General features: G+C 42.6%; 1 protein-coding gene across 1 annotated transcript; it reads right to left on the minus strand.

Annotated features, from left to right (window-relative positions):
• Positions 1-2,178: 2,178 nt before the first annotated feature.
• On the minus strand, positions 2,179-24,880 carry LOC126426841 (uncharacterized). Its single transcript, XM_050088859.1, has 3 exons — positions 24,807-24,880; positions 5,640-6,216; positions 2,179-3,051 (listed from the first exon to the last, which is right to left on the minus strand). The coding sequence occupies exons 2-3, from the start codon at positions 6,203-6,205 to the stop codon at positions 2,571-2,573; spliced, it is 1,047 nt and encodes a 348-aa protein (XP_049944816.1). The 5' UTR covers positions 6,206-6,216; positions 24,807-24,880; the 3' UTR covers positions 2,179-2,570.
• Between the last annotated feature and the right edge of the window lie 473 nt (positions 24,881-25,353).

Below are 25,353 nucleotides of genomic sequence, written 5' to 3' on the forward strand. Positions count from 1 at the left end.
AAGAGAGAGAGGAGCAATTTTCCAAGCCTTTTCAAACAAGAAAGTGATTTAGTGTACTGCCCAGACATTCCCAATCTTATGAATGAGTTTGGTATTGAATACAAAAAGGACGACTGGAGGCTGTTTATTGATTCATCCAAAACTAGTTCAAAGGCTGTTTTATTACAAAATGGTAACATGTATGAATCTATACCTGTTGGACATTCTGTACAAATGAAAGAAATCTATGAAAACCTAGAAATAGTGTTAAATGAAATAGGCTGTTCTGCTCATGGTTGGATGATATGTGGCGATCTAAAAGTAACATGCATGGTCCTTGGTTGGCAAGGTGGCTTTACCAAATTTCCATGATTCTTATGTGAATGGGACAGTAGTGCTAGGGATCAACACTGGCGCAGAAAGACCTGCCCTCTGTGGAAGTCTTTAAAACCTGCTGAGAAGAACATTCTATGCAGAAACCTTGTAGATCTAATTAAACGTACTCTTACCACCTCTACATATAAAGTTAGTCCTAATGAAACAGTTTGTAAAGACTTTGCCTAAAGATGGACCATGTTTTCAGTATCTCTGCCAAACGTTTCCAAACCGTTCAGAAGCTAAACTAAAAGAAAGCATCGTTGTCAGACCTGACATTAGAAAATTGATGTTTGATGTTAACTTTGAATCCACAATGACCTTAAATGAGAAGGAATGACGGTTATCATTCAAGCAAGTCGTTACAAACTTCTTAGGACATGAAAAAGAATATGTTTCTATTAAAGCTACAATGTTAAAGAAGTTTAAAACTTTAGGATGTTCAATGAGACTTAAAGTTCACTTTTTGAACAGTCACCTTGAATACTTCCCCCACAATGTGGGAGATGTTAGTGAGGAGCATGGAGAGCGATTTCACCAGGACATAAAAGTGACGAAAAAACGCTACCAAGGCCGCTGGAACACCAACATGATGGGGGACCACTGTTGGTCACTTCATCGAGAAGTTCAGAAAGAACCTCATCATAGAAAAAGCTACTCAAGAAGCTTCAAGGAAAAAGAGAAAGAAAATACAAACCTATTCCAGCTGACAAGTGAAAACTCTATTAACATATATCATTGTTTTAAGTAAAAACAACTGTAAATACAAACCATGCCTATTTTGTAACAAAGCATTTCATTAATGTCCCCATTTACCATATAGCATGGGATTTTTATACTCTATAATAAAAAGCATAATGTTCGAAAACCATGGACGATAGAAAAAAACCTTGGCTAGATTTGGATTCAGCTCATAAAAATCTATAAAGATCATCTACCAAAGTAAAAAATTTTTTTTCAAAAAACATTTTTCGTTGGCCCATGTTATTGTTCATTCAGTACATAACAAACAAACCAGCCATTTATGGCTTGAAATTCTTTGCTATTTACGAGGCCACATCATTCTACAAATCATCAGTTGGTGGAACACAATCAGATACCCTTACAAGGTGTCAAATAAAGTATATAACATTATGCTTTGACTGGCAGAAACTGTGGATGGATCCAAATGGAATATTACTTTTGGTAACTGGTGTACTAGTTTTCCAATAGGAGTCCCACTTTTGCAGAAACACATCACTTACATTGACACTTTGAAAATAAAAATGCTCAAACATTGTTGCAGTCCAATGTAGGAAGCCCAAGAAAACCAAGAAGGATATTTTTGAAACAGTTGTCTCAACAACTTAGAGGAAGCTCATTAGTTACAGCATTGCACATTTTTACCCTTCCAAATGATCCCAAAATATTTTTGGCGCCTTATAAATAGGAATAACCTTGACAACTGGAAGATCCTGCAAACAAGGAAGAGTCACTGCTTTATGTATGCAGGAAAAAGGAATGTTGTTACCAAAATTTGTTGTAGTCAGTCTAAGATGTTTATGTGCAAAAATCATTCTTCCATTGTCTGTGGAAACTGTACATGTGGTACTTTGAATGAAATGGTGGAACAGGAAGAGTAAAATTTTGTGTATAAGTAACAACACGTCTAATAAATAACCTGAGTATGATGCAATTAGTGGTGTAGAAGCAATATACACTGTAAAATACATGTCGACCAAATGTGATGTGAGATTATTGTGTGCATTAGAAATTTGTGGTTAAATAAAAGAATATGATACTTCTGAGATTTGGTAACTACCTATGAAGAAGAAATAAAATTCAAACATTGAAATATATATTTATTTATGTAAAAAGCAAAGTAAAGTTTTTTCTCAATACCAAACATATTGAGGCACTATTTTTCGTGCCTCTAAAGAACATGAAGGCTGGTTGGCGACTACTAATGTTACAAAACTGACGTGACAGCTGGAGCGTTAAAATGGTTGCTCAACTAACGTTTTTCAGATCTTTCCCTAATGAGGAAGAATACTTACATTACTTATGTTACTATCCATATTGTACCTATTGCTGAGTTGTTAGTGGAGTAGTACATGCACTACACAGTGATGGGTGCAAACAACAGATGCCGGATTAATACATTACTCAAAAATAATGTTAAGTCATGACATGATGCTTTGTTTGTTTTCCTCCTGATTTTTGTTGCCTTGTAAACTTCACGTGAGTATCCCTACGAGCTGCTGCTGATTGTTATGTCTAGCAAGGTCCAGTGGTGTGTTCCCCCTGTTATCTCTTGCGCTCCTGTCAGATCCCGCCTCCAGCAGCACAGCTGCCACTTCTGTGTGACCATAGCATGCTGCAAAGTGCAGTGGTGTCCACCCACAGTCACCCTTGGCGTTGGGGTCTGCAGAACAAGCCACCAGCAGCCGCACCACAGCCGTGTGGCCTTTCCATGCAGCTAAGTGCAGAGGTGTGCTCTGCTTCCTGTTCCTGTCTTCCAGGCTTGCACCACACTCCACCAGATACTTCACTGCATCCACGTGTCCCTCCCTCGCTGCACAATGCAGGGCGGTCCCCATGTACTTGTCCCTCACTCCTAAGTCAGCACCTGCGGCGAGCAGAGTCCGTATCTCTTCCACTGCTCCCTCCTCAGCTGACTGGATCAGCCTCCTGCCTTTCTCCTCGACCGAAAGACTCCTGTACAGAACATTGAAGTTCTTACACTCTACTGTAAAAACACAAATCAAATGAAGGTAATTGTCATAGCAATGAAACTGTATGAATACGCATCTGTCCAGTGAAAAATTAAAAAAGTAGCAGCATCCCATCTGCGATATGGAATAGTCAAAGTCAATGTAAAAGATATTTATGTATATCAGCATGCTCTCATCAAAGTTTTCATTCACGTACCATTACAACTTGCTACAATTCAACTCATGAGTGAGTCATCGCATTTTACGATAATTCATTCTAGACACAAAGTTCCTTTGAAATCAGGATGTTACTGTTGACCACTTGTTGACCTCTGTAGAAACATATACTTAATACAGCTAACACTGGATCTCTGAACAGCAATATATTCTGACGCTTTAAAGGGAAAACACAAAACCAATCAAATCTCTAGGAATTTGATGGCAATGTCCTCAAATGGCAGGATAAAATTTCAGTCCAGTTAGTCAAATTCTGTGCATGCCATCACCTATTAGAGAAAATTACAGCTTTGCAGAAAACAATTTGTTGACATATTACAGATATAATAATGATATTACGTCCATTACACACACACACACACACACACACACACACACACACACACACACACACACACACACACACACACAAGCACACAAGCATGTGCACATGCACTCACACTATTTGAAATAGATTATTGTGGTGGCCATGTCTAAATATTACATCAGAAAGACCTATAGCCTCACAGTAAATTAACAAATCAAGCACTTGTGTACATATTATATGTATTCCTATAACCCAACCTTAGCTTCCTGAATACACTGTACTATACATGCAGCTCATGAAAGAACTAAGAAATAGCACAAAAGTGTAGCACACATTCTGAGACACTGACAAACAGAGATGAGAAGGAAATGTGTGTCCCACACAAAGTTGCTGTGTTACTGTTGTGTGGACTGGTCTGATGTCTTGTGGATACACAAGGAATAAACTGCTACACCATACTGCCCCTGTGCTTGCAGCACCTAGTATACTGGATGGCTTGCACACACAACCAGACTGAGAACCAGACCATTTTCCTTAGTGCCTGATATATTTTATTTGATGTGCATTAAAAGTTACATTGCTGGCAGTTAATAGAATAATTTGCTACCAAAACTGTTCACATATTGCGTACATGTACTAAGGAAGTGGAAGCGAATAATGCAACACACAGACCTGTGGTATTGTCCTCTACTGTGGCAGACACATGCCGTGGTAGTGTGAGAGGAGCACCAGTGTAAGAACTCCTCCATCATCACCATCAGGGAGGACTATGGTGGAGGATACAATCGAAAATTTGAGTTTTATTCGAATCTGATGTGGCAACTGAGAATTTTTCAGGCAAAGACTGTCATGAAAAACTTCATAGCCAACGCCAGCTGTTGATTACACTGACTGGTATGTAACACCATTAAGTAGGCGTTTTTATTTATTAGGAGATGTCGAGTTTTAATATCCACCACTGTAATCACCACTAATAATGCAAGGCTACCCACTTGTTTGGCACTTTATGGGAAGTTTGTGAAAGCTGGAACAGCTAGACTGTAGAATGCTGAAGTGTGCAGATGTCCGCTTGTCAGCTCTAAGGTGTGGTCTTCGTCGCTGAATGCATAGTGAGAGACGTTGATTTAGGACTGAGGTAACAGTGGTATACTTCCCTGCACCAAAAAGCTTCGACAGGTATGCGCTTACAGCATGGTAACACGAGAAATGCAAACTGTAAATATGTTGCTGCCCTCGTTGATTCAAGTTCAACATACTAACATGTTCTTGGTGCTGGTATAGATTGACATACTTACTTTTTATCTTCAACTTCCCTTTATCCAGCAGTATGCCATTTATAGCGATCTTACTGCCTATAGCACCAGCAGCTACAGTGACACGAAACACCTGAAGTATTCTCACTGTAAAGAGGTTATGGTGACCTGTAGGTCATGCAAAACAAATTCCAAACACGCTCCTGCCTAACTACAAACTACACACACACTCATGTCTGTTTCTGTAGTGAGCAGCACATCTTTGTGACCACAGCAAGAATGTCACCTGCTGGGTGCATTGTTAACATAATCTTTGTTTGGAAACCAGATGCCAACATCTAACAATGTGTTGTACATACACAATGTAACAAATTAATTACTGCAAACAAATGGAACATGTTAAAGATGAAAACAATTTTTGAAGCTATCAAAAATTTGGCTCATCCCTGATTTTTCGTAGCTAACTTATCTACTAATAAACACAGTTCCATCCAGAGATCCAGTGAACCAGTCATGAGAATACAATGAAAGCTTTGTGAGCTATCAGCCAGTGGCTTTTGTAGCTGTCAACAGATGTATTTCACAGTGTGGACACATGCAAGGAAATTCAATGGCAAACATTGTAAACTTGAAAACACACACACACACACACACACACACACACACACACACACACACACACACACACACACACAGAGAGACAGAGAGAGAGAGAGAGAGAGAGAGAGAGAGAGAGAGAGAGAGAGAGAGAGAGAGAACTGGGCAACACAGATAAGCACATATTCTCATATTTACCTGATTTCTTCTGGTGGTTCAGCAAGCAGGCGACTCACTTCAATCAAATCTTCAGTGTGGCTACGCATCATGTCTGCCCAGCCCTGTGTAGCCATTACTCGGAAGTTGTGGTCTTTTATGAAGGCGACTGAAGCCGGAGTCAGGCTTGGGCAGCAGTGCCTCACTGCCAGGACAGCTGTGGCTGCCGCGTTCTCCACAGTCAGCTGCGTGGCCAGCTGCTGCTCACAAGCAGCCTTCAGGGCCGACAAGCCGTACTTATCAGCAGCTGCCAGCATTTGTGGGGTCATGCTGGACAGCTGGGGGGCATGGAGGGTGTACATGTATGACAGCAGCTGGCGCAAAACTGGGCCCTCCATATCCGTAATGCTGACTTCACCTGTGCTGGCCTCCAGTGTGTCGTGCTGGAACATGGCCGCGAAGACGGGGCTCCTGGCGGCCAGGACTGCCCTGTGTGCCACCAGCCGCGTCTGCCCTGCCACCAGAATCACTATGGCGCCCTCACTCTCATCGAGGAGAGCACCCAGATCCACAGCTGCGGTCTCCTGAACTTTCTTGGTGGCCAACATGGTGGTTGATTCTGAAACATGTCACCACTTAGCAGCTCTTTGTCCTTACAACAGCACCCTCAACATTTGTAACAGAGACCTGTGTCAAGAAACAGTTCGTAAAAGCTACCCATAACAGATGAATTACAACACCAAGTTATCATTGGTATGTCAAACTACACAGGTGAACAGCTGGAAATCTTCACCCCAATTTAGAAGATTTTCCACAATGTGTTCTCAGATAGACTGGAGATGTAGCTCCGTAAATTTGTAGCTACCGCACAGTCACCAAAATCGATGTCTAGCAAACTATTAATAACGTCATAAATAGCTACAGTAAACGATGTATCTTACTAATCGCCCATCCTATTAAGGAATCTGTTTACACTGCTCTTAACAGCTATTTCTGTACGTTGTCTTGCATGACTTGGATCACACAGTCAGTTAACCAATCCGACTGTGACTCGTCAACACACTCGACACATTCTAAGAGGACGACACCCAACCACGAATAGGAAAAAATGTTGAGCCAGAAATATAGAACACATCAGCCGTCCAACTAACATATCTGTTATCGTTTTGGAATTGATCTCCCCTTATCACAGCACTGGAGATAATACTGATAAAAGGATAGTTTTCATTGACATTACTCCTCCATTGTGTAATTATTTTGTTTCAAACATCCAAAGCCTTTCTCTGCTCATGCTCACGTTCAATGCAATTAGTGTCAGCATACACTTTGTGGTGAACTACCCAGTGACTGATATTCCAACATGTAACCTGTATGACCCACTACTAATTGATCTGGACATTCACTGGCGATTGCTGATAATTGGTTCACGCTCCCTCACTCCGAACTAACGACCAAATAAACGGAATTCTTAAACAAAAATTTGAAACCTACTTGAAGAGGAAGTATTTTTTTCATTACTTTAAAACTTTTACGGCGAAATAATTACTATGTATCAGAATCATGTAATAGAAAATGAATATAAGGCCAAGGATAACAAATCTAATATTCGGTTGCTACTCACAGCAGCTGTATATGAGAAATGCTAAACATAATATCATGATCTCTCTGAATTTTATCTCGAAACAAAAGTTTGGGAAGTGAGGATCTTCTTGGATTTGATTTCAGTTCTTACCTATGAGATGACAGAAGGCGTGTTTAATTGGGATCTGTGTACTATCTCACTTTCCGAATAATCATCACAACTTTCCTTGTAAACTTGTTTGCATTCATTATAGATCCTCTTAGTGAGAACGTATTGATTTCGTTATTTGAGTTTTGTCTTAAATACCACCCTTTTCTCACGAACATAGAGGTAATGAGAACACACACACGCAAGTGTAGAGTTATCCCCTTTCCTATATCTTGTCGTTACCCTAAAGACGCAGAACTCCTCTCTACGATATATTCCGATTTCTCCCTCGGTACAAAGCATTCTCGCGCTCGCGCGTGTGTACTTGCGTGTGTGTGTGTGTGTGTGTGTGTGTGTGTGATACTCCTCCCATATAGAGGATGTCCGTAATTAAATCTCCACTTTCAAAACGCCACTGCTCAGAATGGCGTCAGATTTGAACATCATATTATTGACACAGGGAAACACATGATGGAACAAAAAAAAAAAAAAAAAAAAAAACCTAAACAACATTTTGCCAATAGATGATGCTGTAAAGCTCTTAAATTAAAATGGGGTCGGTTTCAAATCACAGGTCAACTGCAATACGAAGTCTGCGGTTTAGGTAGCACATTACACCATCTGTAGTGTTCAATGTGCGCAACTGCACAAGTCTGGCAGTCTTAACAGATGTGGCAGTGTTACTTAGGCAAGCCCATCCACCGCGCTGAGATCGTAGCACATCGGATGGGAAAAACCGGTTTTTAATTGTGCTGGGGCCGAAACCCGCATAAAACGCAACGTGACATCTGTTTCTAACTGCCGTGAGACAGGCGCGAGGCACGTACAGTAAGCTGTCCACCGCTTTGTGCCACAAGTCGAAACTGAGAAACAGTGTGTTCCACAACAAATGGAAGTGCCTCGGGGGTCACGCTGACAATACGTCGTGCATGTGTGCCTCCAATTCAGCAACGTTCGTAACTGAAGCACTGAGCGTGTCATCTTTCAGATAACCTCACAGCCAGAAGTCACACGGATCAAGATCAGGTGAGCTGGACGGCCAGGCTGATAATTCAACCATTACCGAAATGGCTCTGAGCAACTGCTTCACTCGCTGTGCAATGTGTGAAGGAATGCCATCTTGCACAAAAATGATCCTATCCACAGACACACGTGCTATTAAAGGGTTGGAATGACGTTGGTGCGCGAAAGACTCTCACATCATCAACCAGTGACGGTAAAGGTAACAGGACCCACAGGACTCATCCCCTCAGGGAAATACGGCCTTGTGATAAACGATGCCGTCCACCGATTCCTTTGCAGAATGAAGTGATACCGTTTGATGGCCGTCCAGATTTTCTGTTGCCCATATTCTGCTTATTCACATGTCGTTGGAACTGGGCTTCGTCTGTCCACAGAGTTCCATAGCACTCATTTTCCACTTCCATGAGAGCAAGAAATTCCAGATCGAAAATCGGTCTTGCTGGCAGGTCAGCAAGATGCAGCTCCTGAACATAGATAATTTTGTACGGATAATAGTTCAGGATGTTCCGTAGGATTTTGAGCATTGCGTCGCAGGCGTGGCCAATGTTGGAGTAACTCCCCGTGCACTGCATTTTTGTGCACCACTCCTCGACCGCTCCTGCAATGCTGAGTTCTCATCTGTCAGAGATCGAATGAACTGCATCAGATTGGATGCAGAATGTACATACGAGTTATGTCTGCACTAGTGACAAGAAATGTTTCCAGCCAGCGTTGGTCTGGGGGTGGTAGGAGCAAAAGCTGAGAGCGAGAAACCACGACGCACGAAAGTAGCAAAAGAGAGCTATGTATATGTGTTTATAACAGGATTAAGTCAGCTCCTCAAACATTATTTCCATATGTTGCATACATACATACACCCATCTCGGATCTAAGTTCTGATAGCTGCAGTTGATCAGAATTTCGAAGACTATTTCCATCTTGTACCATTAGAGTCTATATCATAAATTCTGACAGCCCTAGTTGGATTATATTTGGAGTTATTAACTTACAAGAAAATATAAACAGATGTCATCGTTATGTGGTCATGGAGTAATATTTTGTAATAATCTGTGGACAGATAGCTGTACTTAAGATACGGCTAAACTCTGCACTCAAGTGCCGATTGTAGATACTCTGGCTGGGTTTGGAAATTTGGGGAGGTAAGCAATAAGAACATACACTGATCAGCCAAGACATTATAACCATCGACCTACTATCTATATAAACCTGTCCAGGCTATACCAGCGTCACCTGATCGTCAGATACACACATGGTGCATGTACTCTTAGTAAGAGTGAACATGCTGTCCATATATAGAATGAAGAAGGTGCCCGATCTATCTGAGTTTGACCAAGGGCTGATTGCGATGGCTTGGTGGCTCAACGCGAGTATTTCGGAAACTGCACGACTTGTATTCTACGAGTGCTGTGATGAGTGTCTTCAGCACATGGCTAAAACAAGGTGAAATCAAGTCCAGACGTCGTGGGTTGGTTGGCCATCCCTCATTCGACGTGTTGTACGTCGTAGGCTTTGCAGATTGGTAAAATAGATCAGTCAACGAACTGTGGCAGAACTAACATCAGACTTTACCCCAGGGCAGAGTACACAAGTGTGTTAGAAGACACAGTGCACTGAACACTCCTAACGATTGTCCTCTGCAGCCGATGAGCGATGCATGTGCCAATGTTAACACCAACAACATCGGCAGCTACAACTGAAATGGGCATGTAACCGCTGGCACTGGACATGGCACAGTGGCAGAGCACAGCATAGTCTGACGAATTCCTACACCTTCTTCATCATGCTGACGGGAGGGCGCAAATCCGTCATCTTTCAGGGGAACCACTCCTCGATACCTGTACTGTGGGACAGATACAAGCTGTAGGCGGCTCCATTATGCTCTGCAGAAAATTCACATGGGCATCCGTGGATCCAGTGGAGCTCGTGCAAGGCACCCTGACTGCCGAAGTGTATCGTATCGTACACTGGTTGCAGGCCACATACACTCCATCACGACGATCATGTTTGCGTCGGCTGAGGCATTTTTCAACAAGATAATGTGACACATAACAAGGCCAAGAGTGCAATGGAGTGGTTCAAGGAACACAGTGGCGAGTGCTAATTGATGTGACAGCCCCTAGCTCGCCAGATCTGATGCTGATCGAACACATCTGGGATGTGGTTCTACATAACGTCAGAGCTCTTCACCCCCGTCCCTGGAATTTACGGGAATTGGGTGACTTGTGTACAGACGTGGTGCCAACTTCCTCCAGCGACCTGCCAAGACCTCATTACTTCCATGCCATGACACATCACGGCTGTTATCCGTGGTAATGTTGGACATACCAGCTGTTAGGTAGGTGGTCATAATGTTCTGGCTGATAAGTGTATACATTTTTATACATTTCCATAGACTCTTGAAAAATACGTAAAAGACTAAAATTTTGGAAAATATAGAAAAATCCAGACCCTAAATGGTAATACAGGATATCTGTATTCATACAGAGGGAGTATTCGAAATTTGAGGCATAAGCACTAGATTATAATAACAGAGGCATGACGTCACACATAAACTTAGAAAAAAAGACTGTGCATTCTAGAGAGATATTGTCTCAACTACCACATCCCACTAGTTCTGCGTCTGTGAGGACATTATAAGTCTAAAACAGAATGAGATGTTTAGGCAATACATAAATTGGACTAAGTATCACTTCAGATCCATGAACACAAAAATAAGAAAAGTTAATGGTTTAACTAATACACATACAGTACAACTACAAGACAAGCTATGCTTTCTTATATAACGTTGCTCTTTTTTAGCGTGTCTTGCCCTTTACAATGTATCAAACACAAATGTACCAGCAAATGTTTAAATTATGGTATAAATGGCTGGTCTTTGGGACCTGTAATTTTTCGAAATGGCTGCTTCTCAAACCCTTAAGTTTTGAATGAGAATCAAACGCTTCGAAATTTTACGAATTCATCACGCGTTCTCACATGTAACTGAAAGTAACGCTTCTCAAAACACCATTCACAATATTTTCCCGCAATCTTTTACAAACTTGAAGAGTTGCGACGTCACGCTCGTCGAAGGCGAAAGCAGTTTGTTGTTACGAAATAATGCACAGTCTTTGCCCTAAATCTTCGACACGTTTTGCTGTAGGCAGATGCTTGTCTGTGTACTTTGTTTTGTTGTTGTAAACGGCGCATTTTGTTTGCAACTTGAGATTCATTTGGGTCTTCTTGTGTTGTTTATTGCTGCAGTATTATTCTGTGCTAGCGGTATAAAGCAAAATTACAAAAATTTAATTGAAATCTGCAAAAACAAAAATTATCAGAATTTTTAAAATTGCCGCCTTTCCCAGTTGCCCTGGATGTAATACTGTGCTCTCTACGCGTATTATTTACCATAGAAATGAGCGTACGGCAATGTGGGCCAGGAGTCCCCCATTCAGGGAAGTTCGGCCGCCGAGCGCAAGTACTTACTGCATCCGACGCCACATTGGGCGACTTGTGCGTCGGAGAGGGGGATGAAATGATGAGGAGGACAACACAACACCCAGTCCGTGAGCGGAGAAAAATCTCCTGCCCCAGCCGGGAATCGAACCCGGCCCCATTGGTGGGGCATTCAGCCACCGCTGATCACTCAGCTAATGGGAGTGGATAGATATTTAGCATGAAAATCACTTACACAAAGTACCAAACAACGATACCGACTGTTGTATTCCAGACTGTATCTTGGTGAAATTCTATGTTGCTATGCTGGATGGCTGTCTAGTCTTCGTAAGAAAATTACATTTCAAATGCATCTGCTGTAGTTTCAATGGAACATTTGTTCGATAGTAGGACCGAATGGGTGAGTGGCTATTTGCTACACGGAAATCTATTCGTCAGCGAAGTTACTTGGGTTTGACAATTGCTATGGAACGAAGTTGATGATAATGATACTAGGGAATATGTTATTGTTTGAAGTTACGCACTCGCAAGTATGGCGGGCAAAAGCACCACCGTCCCATAGGGTTTTGCTCGTGTTAAGAACATGAAAAACTCGGTGAGACTCATTGTCTCAATGAGGGTAAATCTCAAAATGCAAAGAATATCTATACGTCTCTCCTAACCAGGGAGTTAGCTGACTGTCTTGCTGGCAAAAATGTAGATACCTAAAGTGTTGTGGACTGACAAGACAGCCAGTCTACAGCGACGGGTAACCGAAAGGCATGCGTTTAAACTCACGCAGGCTGGCGTGAGGTCTGAAACAGGATACGTAATGAATGCTATAAAGAAAAGTACGTAGCTGCTGGAATACTTAACTTTAATCCACAATTGGTGACATTGGTCTTGTTACTGTACATGCTTCATTAGATACATAGCAAAGGATAAATGGCTCCTTGCTAGGTCGTAGCAATTGACTTAGCTGAAGGCTATGCTATCGTCTCGGCAAATGAGAGCGTAATTCTCAGTGAACCATGGCTAGCAACGTCGGCTGTACAACTGGGGCGAGTGCCAGTACGTCTCTATAGACCTGCCGTGTGGCGGCGCTCGGTCTGGATTCACTGATAGTGGCGACACGCGGGTCCGTCGTATACTAGCGGACCGCGGCCGATTTAAAAGGCTACCACCTAGCAAGTGTGGTGTCTGGCGGTGGCACCACATAAAGGATTCAATCTGTCAGTGAGACTTAAGCCATTACTTGTTAAATTATACACTGAAGCGCCAAAGTAACTGGTACAGGCATGTGTATTCAAATACAGAGATACGTAAACAGGCAGAATACGGCGCAGCAGTCGGCAACGCCTGTATAAGACAACAAGTGTCTGGCGTTTTTGTTCGATCGGCTACTGCTGCTACAACAGCAGGTTATCAAGATTTAAGCGAGTTTGAACATGGAGTTATAGTCGGCGCACGAGTGATCGGACATAGCGTCTCCGAGGTAGCGATGAAGTGGGGATTTTCCCGCACGACCATTTCACGAGCGTACCGTGAATAACAGGAATCCGGCAAAACATCAGGTCTCCAACATCGCTGCGGCCGGAAAAGGACCTGCAAGATCGGGACCAACGACGACTGAAGAGAATCGTCCAACGTGACGGAAATGCAGCTGTGCCGCAGATTGCTGCAGATTTCAATGCTGGGCCATGAAAACGTGACGGAGTACGAACCATTCAGCGAAACATTATCGATACGGGCTCTCGCAATCGAGGGCCCACTACTGTACCCTTGATGACTGCACGACACAATGCTTTACGCCTCGCCTGGGCCCGTCGACACCGGCGCTGGACTGTTGATGGCTGGGAATATGTTGTCTGGGCGGACGGGTCTCGTCTGAAATTGTATCGAGCGAATTGACGTGTACGGGTGTGGAGATAATGTCATGATTCCATGGACCCTGCATGTCAGCAGGGGAGTGTTCAAGCTGGTGGAGCATGTTTAATGGTGTTTGGCGTGTGCAGTTGGAGTGACATGGGAACCCTGATACGTCTAGATACGACTCTGACAGGTGACATACACGTAAGCATCCTCGCTGATCACCTGCATCCATTCAAGCACCTTGTGCATTCCGACGGACTTGGGCAATTCCAGCAGGACAATGCGACACCACCCACGCCCAGAATTGCTACGGAGTGGCTCCAGGAACACTCTTCTGAGGCTAAACACTTCCGCCGGCCATCAAACTCACCATAGCTGAACGCTACCGAACGTATCGGGGATGCTTTGGAACGTGCCCTTCAGAAGAGATGGTGGTGGTGGTGGGTAGTGTTTAACGTCTCGTCGACAACGAGGTCATTAGAGACGGAGCGCAAGCTCGGGTTAGGGAAGGATTGGGAAGGAAATCGGCCGTGCCCTTTCAAAGGAACCATCCCGGCATTTGCCTGAAACGATTTAGGGAAATCACGGAAAACCTAAATCTGGATGGCCGGAGACGGGATTGAACCGTCGTCCTCCCGAATGCGAGTCCAGTGTGCTAACCACTGCGCCACCTCGCTCGGTCAGAAGAGATCTTCAGCGTCTCGTACTCTTATGGATTTATGGAGAGCACTGCAGAATTTATTGTGTCAATTCCCTCCAGCATTACTTCAGACATTAGTCGAGTCCATGCTACGTCGTCTCGCGGCACTTCTGCGTGCTCGCGGCGTCATTACACGATATTAGGCGGGTGTACCAGTTTCTTTGGCTCTTCAGTGTCAATATGCAGTTCTGCCAGTTGTCTACTGCGAAGAAATAAAACTCTAAGTTGATCACGTGATCATGAGTTCCAAAATTAGAATAAATGTTGGCACTACTGTGATTAGTCGGTACTTAATCTTCTCGATTTGTGTTAGGTGCTCTAACATTACAACATAAGACATTTGAAGTGGCCATGTGTTACAGTTTCACCACGACATCCTAATGTCAATATGCAGTCTTAAAATACCCACAACACACATCATGATGGGTCCAATCTATAATTATTATTTGCCTTACACATTTCTGGAAATTATTTCGATTTTTCGTTGTGTGTTACCTGAAAGAGACATCACGATACGATAGTTCTTCATCAGCATGCGAAAATTATCAGTTTGTGTTAACAGATGTGAGGTATAACTTTTCGTGAGAAATTTCTTGTGACTATCACGGAAGTCTATTTTACTGCAGAGATGGGAAACCTGATCAGGGTTTACATATGCATGTGTGTGAAGAACAATCACACTGAATCAAGAAGCAGACAAATGTTCGCTAATCCTGCACACGTCTTCGTGTTCTTTTTAATGCTGGTCTGAGCCCTGGGTCGCTGTATCCTTACTGATCCTGATCATTACGACTCTTCTAACCTTTTAGAACACATCTACTCCAGAGGGCACTTTGTGCTGCATAGTAGATGGTACGTCATGACACTCAGAAGTAGAGCATCCATGTTGTATGTCACTGTATGAGCCCTAGATTTTCTCTTGTCTTTATGGGACTTACACATAATTTACATCATCGACCCCTAAATTGTCTCGAATGAAACGTCACCTTCCCTCCAGGGATTCTAAGGCATCTTTATAATACTCGCAAGTTAATCTATTCTCCTGGTAAAAGATCTCTGATGCAGCGTTGTGCGGTTTCAAATCAAATGGTTGAAATGGCTCTGAGCACTATGGAACTTAACATCTGAGGTCATCAGTCCCCTAGAACTTAGAACTACTTAAACCTAGCTAACCTAAGGACATCACACACATCCATACACGAGGCAGGATTCGAACCTGCGACCGTAGCAGTCACGCGGTACCGGACTGAAGCGCCTAGAACCGCTCGGCCAGTTGTGTGGTTTCATCTAGAGTACACCGTCTATAAAGTTAGCCATTAGTGTGCATTTTCACATTTCTGCAAGCGACACAAGATTTACTCCTACCAAAATGCATGTTACAGAGGGATGTCAGGAAGCTTACGAATCACAAACAAATTAAGTGTAAAGGGAGCTGGTGTCATGAGCGCCCAGAAAATGGATTTTTTTATTTAATAAAATTATGCGATTCTTCCTTATTGTAAAATATTCATGCTTTGCGTGTATTATCTCACTACTGTGGTGTTTAAATGTCCTTCTAAAGCATAATATGTAGCTCTTGAATGCCTGTCACGCTACCATCAAACACAAAATCTTGCCTGCAGTGTCTTGTTACTTCACTTTGGCGCCGCTATTTCCATAGCAAGTCATTTGTATAATATCCTTAAAGAAATTATGGACAGTATTATGACCAGGGATTTATTACAATCGATCTTTCTGTTAATACAATTAGATTACTTTACTTACGTTTTTCGTGTGAGTCCGTGTTGTAAAGTTGTTGTGACTGCGTATTTCAACGATTTGACATCATAAAGCACCAAAACCGAATAAGTTTAATTAAAGTCGTAAGTTTTACTGTAATCAGTACAAACATTTTGATGGACACTGTAAAAATGAAAAACCTGTTACGCTGCGGCAAAGTGGGTTTAGGCCTGAAAGTCCGGCAGGCTGTACTTCAAAAATAAGTTGAAACATCTTATAGAGAATTTATTAACAAAATGTTGGTGCTTTAAACAGTGAAAGCAACGGCTACATTTATTAGTAAGTGCATCCTTTCACAATTGCATTTGTCTGTTGCTAATGTAAATACTGTACTAGTGAAAAATATCTCACATTTAATGAAGACGTAAGTAAGAACGAATTCTATCCAGCAGACCTGTAGTGGGATGTCAAGTCTGTAAAGAAACGAAATGTACATGGTGATTACAATTAAAGTTAAACTTTCGAAACGCTGCAGAAATAGCACCACTGGTCACAATGACATCAAATTGCAACGGAATATTATCGGAGAAGGGGGAAAATACGTGGCAGAAGAAAAATAAATAGTTGCAAAACGTAGCAATAGACGGCGCTGTAAACATAATTTAATGGTGCTCGACTACAAATGACAAATGAGTCATACGACAATGCCTAAGGTGTACGTTTGACGTTAAATAAACTGTACTATTCATTGTGCATGGGTGTACAGGTGTTATACTGTTTCTTAAGTAATTCCATCCACAGCGGCAAGGTCATATCACATCGTATGGGAAAAATCAGTTTTTAATTGTCCTGAAGCCAACAACCGCATAAAAAGCATCACTCACATCGGTTTTCTATTTTCCCGAGGCCAAAACCCGCATAAAAAGCATCAATCAAAATCAAATCGGATTATTAATTTCCGTCTGACTGGCGCCGAACATGTTCAATATGCTGTCCACCGTTTACGGCAAAAAGTTGAAATCGAGAAACAGCATGTTCCACAACTGATCAAAGTGTTTCCGGGGTCACTTTCAGAATGTGTTGCGCAATGCGTGCCTTCAGCGCAGCGAAGTTTGCAATCGGAACAGTGAACAGAACATCTTTCAGATAGCCCCACGGCCAGAAGTCTCACGGATTGAGATCAGGTGATCGGGACGGCCAGGATGTAGGCAAATGGCGGCTGATAATTCTAGCATTTCCGAAATGGCGCTTCAGCAGCTGCTTAACTGGATTTGTAATGCGCGGAGGAGCGCTATCTTGCATAAAAATGATCCCATCCACACATCCAGGCTGTTGGAATGCTGGAATGACGTGGTTGCGCCAAAGACACACACAGCGCTTACCAGGTACAGGCAACAGGACCGAAAGCACCTGTGTCTTCGAAAAAATTATGGCCCTATGATAAATGATGCCATAAACCCGCACCACACAGTGACCTTTTAATGATGAATGGTACTGGTTAATTTGCGTGTGGAAACAACTAGTGTACATGGATAATTTTGAATGGCTAGTAAAGAAGGAGGTTTCGTAGCATTTTACCCGCCGTGCTCACGGGTGTGTCCAGTGTTTGGGCAAATGTCCGTGCACCACACGTTTGCACACCACCACTCGTCTCCCCCTCCACTGCAGTGGCCACTGCTTCCACTGACGTCGAATCAACTCGTTTCCTCCCTCTACCAGGTTGTACACCAAAAGAACCCGTCTTTTCGAATTTCCGAGTAATTTTCTCCAGACCCACGGCAGTCATCGCACCGACGCCTTTTTTCAAACCCTTAAGTGTCCGGAACTTCAGCAGAGCGACGCGTGCACAGTCATCATTCTAGTAGTACAGCTTTACAAGCAGAGCGCGATCCTGCATTGAGGCAGTCATGGCAAACGTCGCAGACGCGAAAGGAGGAAAAGCCGTGTAACCGGCATGTTTATACCAACTTCAGTGGGTCGTGCGCATAACAGGTGTTTTCATTTACGTATTCTGACACATACAGCGCCATAGATTTTTTTTTTATTTTATTCTGCCGTACGTTTTCCCCTTCTCCGTTAATATTCCGTTGCAATTTGACTTCATGCTGACCAGTGGTGTTACTTGTACAGCGTTTTGAAAGTTTAACTTTATAATTAAACTTTAACTTTAATTATAATCAACCTATATAATGACATCTCCTGTAACAAGCATAAAATGTAGGGAAGTAGATATTCGCTTTGCACGTGACATGAGGTGTATTCGGAAGGGAAGAAAGCAGCCCAGATATTGTGTGCTATGATGGATCTCCCACTGCGACCTGTCAGGTCCGAGAGGTATTACAAGTGTTTGTACAATGGCCTAACAAAGTGAAGTTTCTATGTGAGGACAGCGAAATAAACTGCTGATACTGTTGCTGCACTGGACGGTTCCTGGCAGACGTGACGCCACACATTGCTGACTGAAGTTATCACAGCTACCTCTGTAGATATGAGCAACGTGCTGAACTACGAATGTCTGACAAAACATTGCCAAGATTAAGTCAGTAACGCAGACTAACACAAATGTGACAAAAACTTTGAAGGTTTCAGTGATGGTATGAAATGTAGGGAGGTAGTCTCTATTTTTAGTAGGTCAGTTGCTAGATGCTGTGTGCAATACATTCACTACTGTGGAATCTGTGACTTTGTTGTGACTGCTAAGCCATATGCTGAAACTGAAATTTAAAAAATGGAATGTGTAGCGTATGTGCTAAAGAGAAGAACACGATAGAAAAAAACTTTTCTATTGGCATAGCTGTTGGTGGACAAGGCTGACAACAAATCGAAGATAGAAAACCTTACACAATATTATGGTCTGTTCATCAGGAGAAACAGTGATAATGTCAGTGAGATGAGAAAAACAAAAGAAAATGGACAAAAACAGGCACATGCACACCTCATGCCACAATCTGTTACTGTGGAACTAATGCCAATATACAGAGATCTTTCAGATTCTAAACCCCTGGAAAAATATTTACATGGCAAAACACAAAAACAGAATGAAAGCTCCAATAGCTGCAATTTGGGAATGCTTGCCTAAAACTGTCTTTTTTTTCTTTTTTGTAGGTCACCCCTTCATGATGGTCTGATTGTCATAATATGTTTTAATAATGAAGTAACAAGCAGATTACATAGCATGAATGGACTAGGTGTCAAATAGTGAGTGGGCTCCATGAACGGACAGGCAATTTGTAGCTGAAGCTGAAAAAACTCCTGAAACAATAACAAAGAAGGCCAGAATAAAGAAGAAAAGAAACTAAGGAAGATGACTGCAGGACAAAAAGCTTTGTGACTCGCCTGGACCCGTCAACACCGACATTGGACTGTTGATGACTGGAAACATGTTGTTGCCTGCTTGTACGAGTCTCGTTTCAAATTGTATCGAGCGGGTGGACGGGTACAGGTATGCACACAATGTCATGAATCCATAGACCCTGCATGTCAGTGGGGGACTGTTAAAGCTGGTGGAGGCTCTGTGATGGTGTGAGGCATGTGGAGTTGGAGTGATATGGGACCCCTGATACGTCTATATACGACTGTGACATGTGTGCATAAGCATCATGTCTGATCAACTGCATCCATTTACGTCCATTGTGCATTCCGACGGACTTGGACTATTTCAGCACGACAATGCGACAAGCCACACGTCCAGAAATGCTACAAAGTGAATCCGGGAACACTCTTCTGAGTTTAAACACTTCCGCTGCCCACCAAATTCCCCAGACATGAACATTATTGAGCATATCTGGGATGTCTTGCAACGTGCTGTTCTCCAGACCTTCATATTCTTACGGATTTATGGACAGCCCTGCAGGATTCATGGTGTCATTTGCCTCCACCACTACTTCAGACATTAGTCGAGTCCATGCCACGTAGTATTGCGGCACATTGCGTGCTCGTGGGGGCCCTACAGGATATTAGGCAGGTGTACCAGTTTCTTTAGCGCTTCAATGTATATTCTTTTCGTCTGTGGCATATGAAAGAGTTCGTAGAGGTTTTCAATAACTTAACGGTATGCGGAACGTGATGGAAGAGTAACGATATGACATCGCAGCTGATGTTAACTGGAAGTTATGCTTTTTCTTTACTGTAGGGTATGTGAACTTGGAAGTTACTTCGTTCATAAATGTGTAAGATTATGCATCCACGTGAACTGGGCTGTGGGTAGGAGAGAGATTAAAGTGTTGTCAAGAATTAGCGTGGAACTTACTGAAAAACGTTGTACTATTTTCTCTATACGCCTTTGTCAAAAATTTGTACAAAATTTTGGACATGGCAGGACGCGAATCATTCCCACAGTTATCTGCTCTGTAACTCAACGCTTATAACCCCTACATCACAATGAACTATTGCAAGCGCAGCCTCCGTACCGTAACTTAAATGTAACGAAGGCTTTACCTGCCCACACGTCATTACATGTCGTTTATTTATAACAAATTGTACCAAAAATGACGTTTTTTTTTGCAAAGCTTCGATGTGCTGTTGCCTTGAAACGGCATACTTTCATAATACGCAGGCGAGACTAACTTCCCACCCCCATGTGTTGAGATTTCGCCCCTCCCCTTTCCCCCGCCGCCAACAGAGCTGACTGCCCATGACTTTTAATGGAAGTATACACGAACACGAATTCACAAAATTATCTAGTCAAACTATTCCAAAATATAAGCAACCGTTTGTCAAAGATGAGGAAAACATTATTCTACCTGACAATTTCATGTAGCGTACACAGTTACTACCTATGCCACCGTATTTTCCTACGAGGGACGGTCCGAAAAGTTTCTAGCCCGAGTAGGTTACCGTAATGTCTCGCACAAACAACGTCACCTACTTTTATGGTGGCCTTTTGTGGATGTGCCAGTCAAATTTCGCGGCTCCGGCTTCGTTAGTTTTGCCGCTAGGATACGTTGTATACCGTAGTGTAAGCTTAATGGCAGATAACGAGACACTCAAGAAACGTGCTGTGTTTGAATATCTTCATTTGAAGTGAATGACGCCCAAGAAAATTGAGCAGGACATGCGGAATACACTTAAGAAGGAGAGTGCTCCGTCTTATGCGACAGTGAAAAACTGGGTGTCCGACTTCAGACGTGGATGAACGAGTGTGGGAGACGCTCCAGGGAGCGGAAGGCGTGTCAGCGTTGCCACTGATGAAACAGTGGCTGCAGTTCACGATGCGATGTTGCAGGATCGCCGAGCACCATCGCAGCACACTGAAGCCACATTCGGAACCTCCCACGGGCGTGCGCTTGACATTGTTGTGAATGTTTTGGGAATGCGGGAAGTTTCATCTCGGTGGGTCCCGAAAGACTTGAATGCAAATCAGAAACTGGAGCGTGTGCAGTGTTGTGAAGAAATCGTCCGCCAATCTGAAGCGGATGAAGACAGGTTTCTTGCATGGTATGTGACAATGAACGGAACGTGGGTACACCACTTTGATCCTGAGACAAAACAACACTGAACAATGGAAAAATCCTTCGTCCCCTACCCTCAAAAAAATTTCTGGTGCAAACACCAGCCGCCAAGGTGATGGTATTGGTCTTCTGGGATGCAGAAGGGGTAATTATGGAGGATTGCTTGCAATAGCGCGCTGACTATCAATGCATCTACTATCGCACCCTCCTGCGCCGTTTGAGAAAAGAGATAAAGATGAAAAAAAAGGCGCGGAAAATTGGCGAGTGGAGTTCTTTTGCATCAGGACAACGGACAAGCGCACAAAGGTCTCGCAACACTGGAAACTCTGCGTGACTGCCAGCTCGAACTGCTACATCATCCACCATATTCTTCGGATTTGGCTCCATGACAAGTTTTTCTTTTCCCAAACATAAAAAATGACCTCAAAGGACGGAAATTTCACAATAATGATGCAGTGATTGATACTATGAACGCTTGGTTAGACTCTAAATCGAAGACCTTTTATTTTAATGGTTTGCAGAAGTTATCTGAGCATGGTTGCTAAGTGTATTAGTGTACACGGGTATTATATTGAAAAATAAATTGGTATTATGAAATTTCTGCCATTGTTTATTTGTTAGAGTAAAAACTTTTTGACCTCCTCGTAATTATTGTGAAACATTATATTCAAACAATACGAGTCATATGAAATGCACTCTAATAAGCATATTTTTGTATTCCGATCCAAAAAATCGCAATTCAAGTGAGTGAATCAAAGTCTTGCTGATCATGTATATTGTGTGAAAATGAAACCGAAAGATGTAGCACAAAATTATTGTTGACCAGGAGCATGTTGCAAAAATAAAAAATAAAATAAAAAAAAATAGAAACAGCTAATACCAACTACGCTACAGTGTGTGACGGAGAGTACTTGTGACATCAAGGCCACTGCTTTACTCCGCCGTCGTGTCAGCCTCGCTGCTGCTATTTCCCACCCTTCTCCCCTCAGTACCTTTCCGCCAGTGTGGTCGCACTGCGTCACCTGCTCCGGGAAGCCCCGGCCTCCAGCGACCCTCTGTTGCTCGCAATAGATGCAGTTACCTTCACTGCCTGCTGCCGATAAAGTGCTGTTTCGCAACGGCAACTTATTTCCTCACAGCTTCCAGAGCAAATGCTTCCTATAGCGTCCACCAAAGGAACTTTCGGGTTATCAGATGTCTGTGCCCTGAACGAGGCTTCAACGTTGACCCTCTACTTTCACCACCTGAGCTATTTGTGGAGAGCCTTATGACAGCCATAAACACATATAAAATGAAATGAAATGTCGTGTGACGAGGGCACCCCGCCGGGTAGACCGTTCGCCTGGTGCAAGTCTTTCGATTTGACGCCACTTCGGCGACTTGCGCGTCGATGGGGATGAAATGATGATGATTAGGACAACACAACACCCAGTCCCTCTTCGGAGAAAATTTCCGACCCAGCCGGGAATCGAACCCTGGCCCTTTGGATTGACTGTCATGCTGACCACTCAGCTTCCGGGGGCGGACAAGAAACACATATAGACGTCGAGTGTTCACGTATCGTATGCTTCAAAAATGTAAAGTGTCTGGAAAATTTACAATTGCATAAACTACACTGCCAAGTTCAAGATTCATCCTCATTACGGTGAAAAAGTATGGACTTATTTATAAGGAAGATACTCCAGCTTCACACCAAACATACGTATGATAAAGTGAAAGAGTCACAATTTATGTTGAAACAACTTTTCCCAGTAAAGAAACTGTTAGGTGAGCGACAAATTTTATAGACATCCCCACGATAAAAACGTAACATTCACGCCGCAGGTTCATCGAAATCGGAAGCAGTTTTCTACACGGTGACTCGGGGGGGGGGGGGGGGGGGGGGGAGGTACGTGGTTCCAGGAGTGATAGTATTGCTTATGTTGAACAAGAAACTTCATATCGATGTACACCCTATTCTGAATGGTTTCCGAGATAGAAACGTTTAATGGTCATTGTTGGTTTTCTCGTGAATAATTCAGTATATTGCGATTGTTCTGAAAGCACCAAAATAGTGCAGAGGCTACCACCAATTTCAAATATATAGAGGAGCTAACCTACTACGACTGACACCATAAACGAAAATTCCTGACACCCAAATTCGCATAAATACCCAAATTTCAAAACAATGATTAAAATTCTGTTAAAGTTAGCTCTCGATGATAACGAGATACAAAAGAAAAAAAAAGTCTGCAATACTTGAAACAATGAAATGACTTCAACCCCAAAATAGTTCTAAAGTTACATGAACAGCATGCAAAACCATAAAGCAGGTGGGAAAAGTAAGGAAATGACAATATAATGAGACGAAAGAAAATCACAAGCTCATGCTACCTGTTACAACACCATATGTAAGCCAAATACCAGAAAAGGAAACAAAACAAAATCAGCATTTCTTACTAATAACTTCAAGGCTCAAATACGATAAGAAATAGTATCTCGATATTCTACTTGTATTTAAAAAGTCAAGATTATAAGCCAGAAAATATGTGTCCTTAAAATTCTACACAAAGTACCTTAATGACAACCTATGAACATTTTGGAGAAAATGGAAATTTACACTCATACAGAAAAATATCCAGAGTCCATCCCCAACTATCAGAGAATTTTAATATGAAAAATATTTCTAAAATTTTATTCCTGCTGTAAAAGAAAAGGGTAAATTATCGTGATAAACACAAAATAACAGAATACTTGTAGGCGCAAATACCTCAAAATACTGTCTCTGAAAAATTAAGTGTGATCACAGACTTCTGGAGAAATATAAATTCCTTTGGAAACATATAGCATCGCTGGAGGATGAAGCAAATGAAAAGCAAACATATAAATGATATGATCAGATCATAAAAAGGCAACCGACATTTACGCTGCAAGAAGCCGCAAGGGGCACGTGATACAGCTAAAACCTCAGCATAAGGTGGCCTATTTAGGCGTGACAGACGTAAGGTACAATGTTATACCTATTACACCATCTTCACAGGTACAGTTCGTAATGGAAAGTCGCCGAAACGAGGTCCTCGTGCAAATTTATCATTGTGAGTAAATAAATAACTCGGCAGTAAAAATGTTGTACTTAAAATAAGTCATTCTATCATTTCCATTTCGTCTCTTCTCTTCTGAAAAAACTGGGTGACAAGAGCTAAGAAACTGCAATGATACATTCCTATGAAATCAGTCGAGTAATACTTTTGTTTCGGAGGAAGTTCCATTCTTGTTCGCCAAACGTTTGCGACACGAAAACATTACTACGCTCGTATCCCTACCTGCTGTGTCCGCACACACTCTCGCCCGTCCTGCTGTAGGAAAAGAACTGAGCGTCGCTCGCTGCCACGCGTCGCCAGAGAGTGTTCCAGAACTGACGGGGCAGCTGGTCTGACGTCACGCTGCCCCCTCCCCCCCCCCCCCCCCCCCACACACACACCGCATAGAATGCTGCCGCAGAAGGTCGAAGGCACGAGGCGTGACCCTCGCTTAGGCTCGTACTACACTATCTTTGACAAAGAAATATTATCACATACTGATTCGTCAAATTGCTTTGACTAAGATCATTGACGTCGCGCTAAAAAGGGGTATTACGTTGTTGTCATATTTATCAGAAAATTTCAAGACAGCGGACAACAACAAGTTATTAGGCGCTGCAGTTGCTAGTACCGCAATTCCACTGTGTGCGTATTTGGAAGAAAAGCGGCGCAAAAAGAAAGGATACCTGCTTGGATGAAGCCATAGGCATTACGTCGTGACAGTAAAAGCATTCAGCAAAATTTGTTACGAGAGCTGCTAGTGGAGGATGTCAACTCTGCTACTATATAA

The sequence above is a fragment of the Schistocerca serialis genome, chromosome 11 (genome assembly GCF_023864345.2).
Source record: "Schistocerca serialis cubense isolate TAMUIC-IGC-003099 chromosome 11, iqSchSeri2.2, whole genome shotgun sequence".
Classification (NCBI taxonomy): domain Eukaryota; kingdom Metazoa; phylum Arthropoda; class Insecta; order Orthoptera; family Acrididae; genus Schistocerca; species Schistocerca serialis.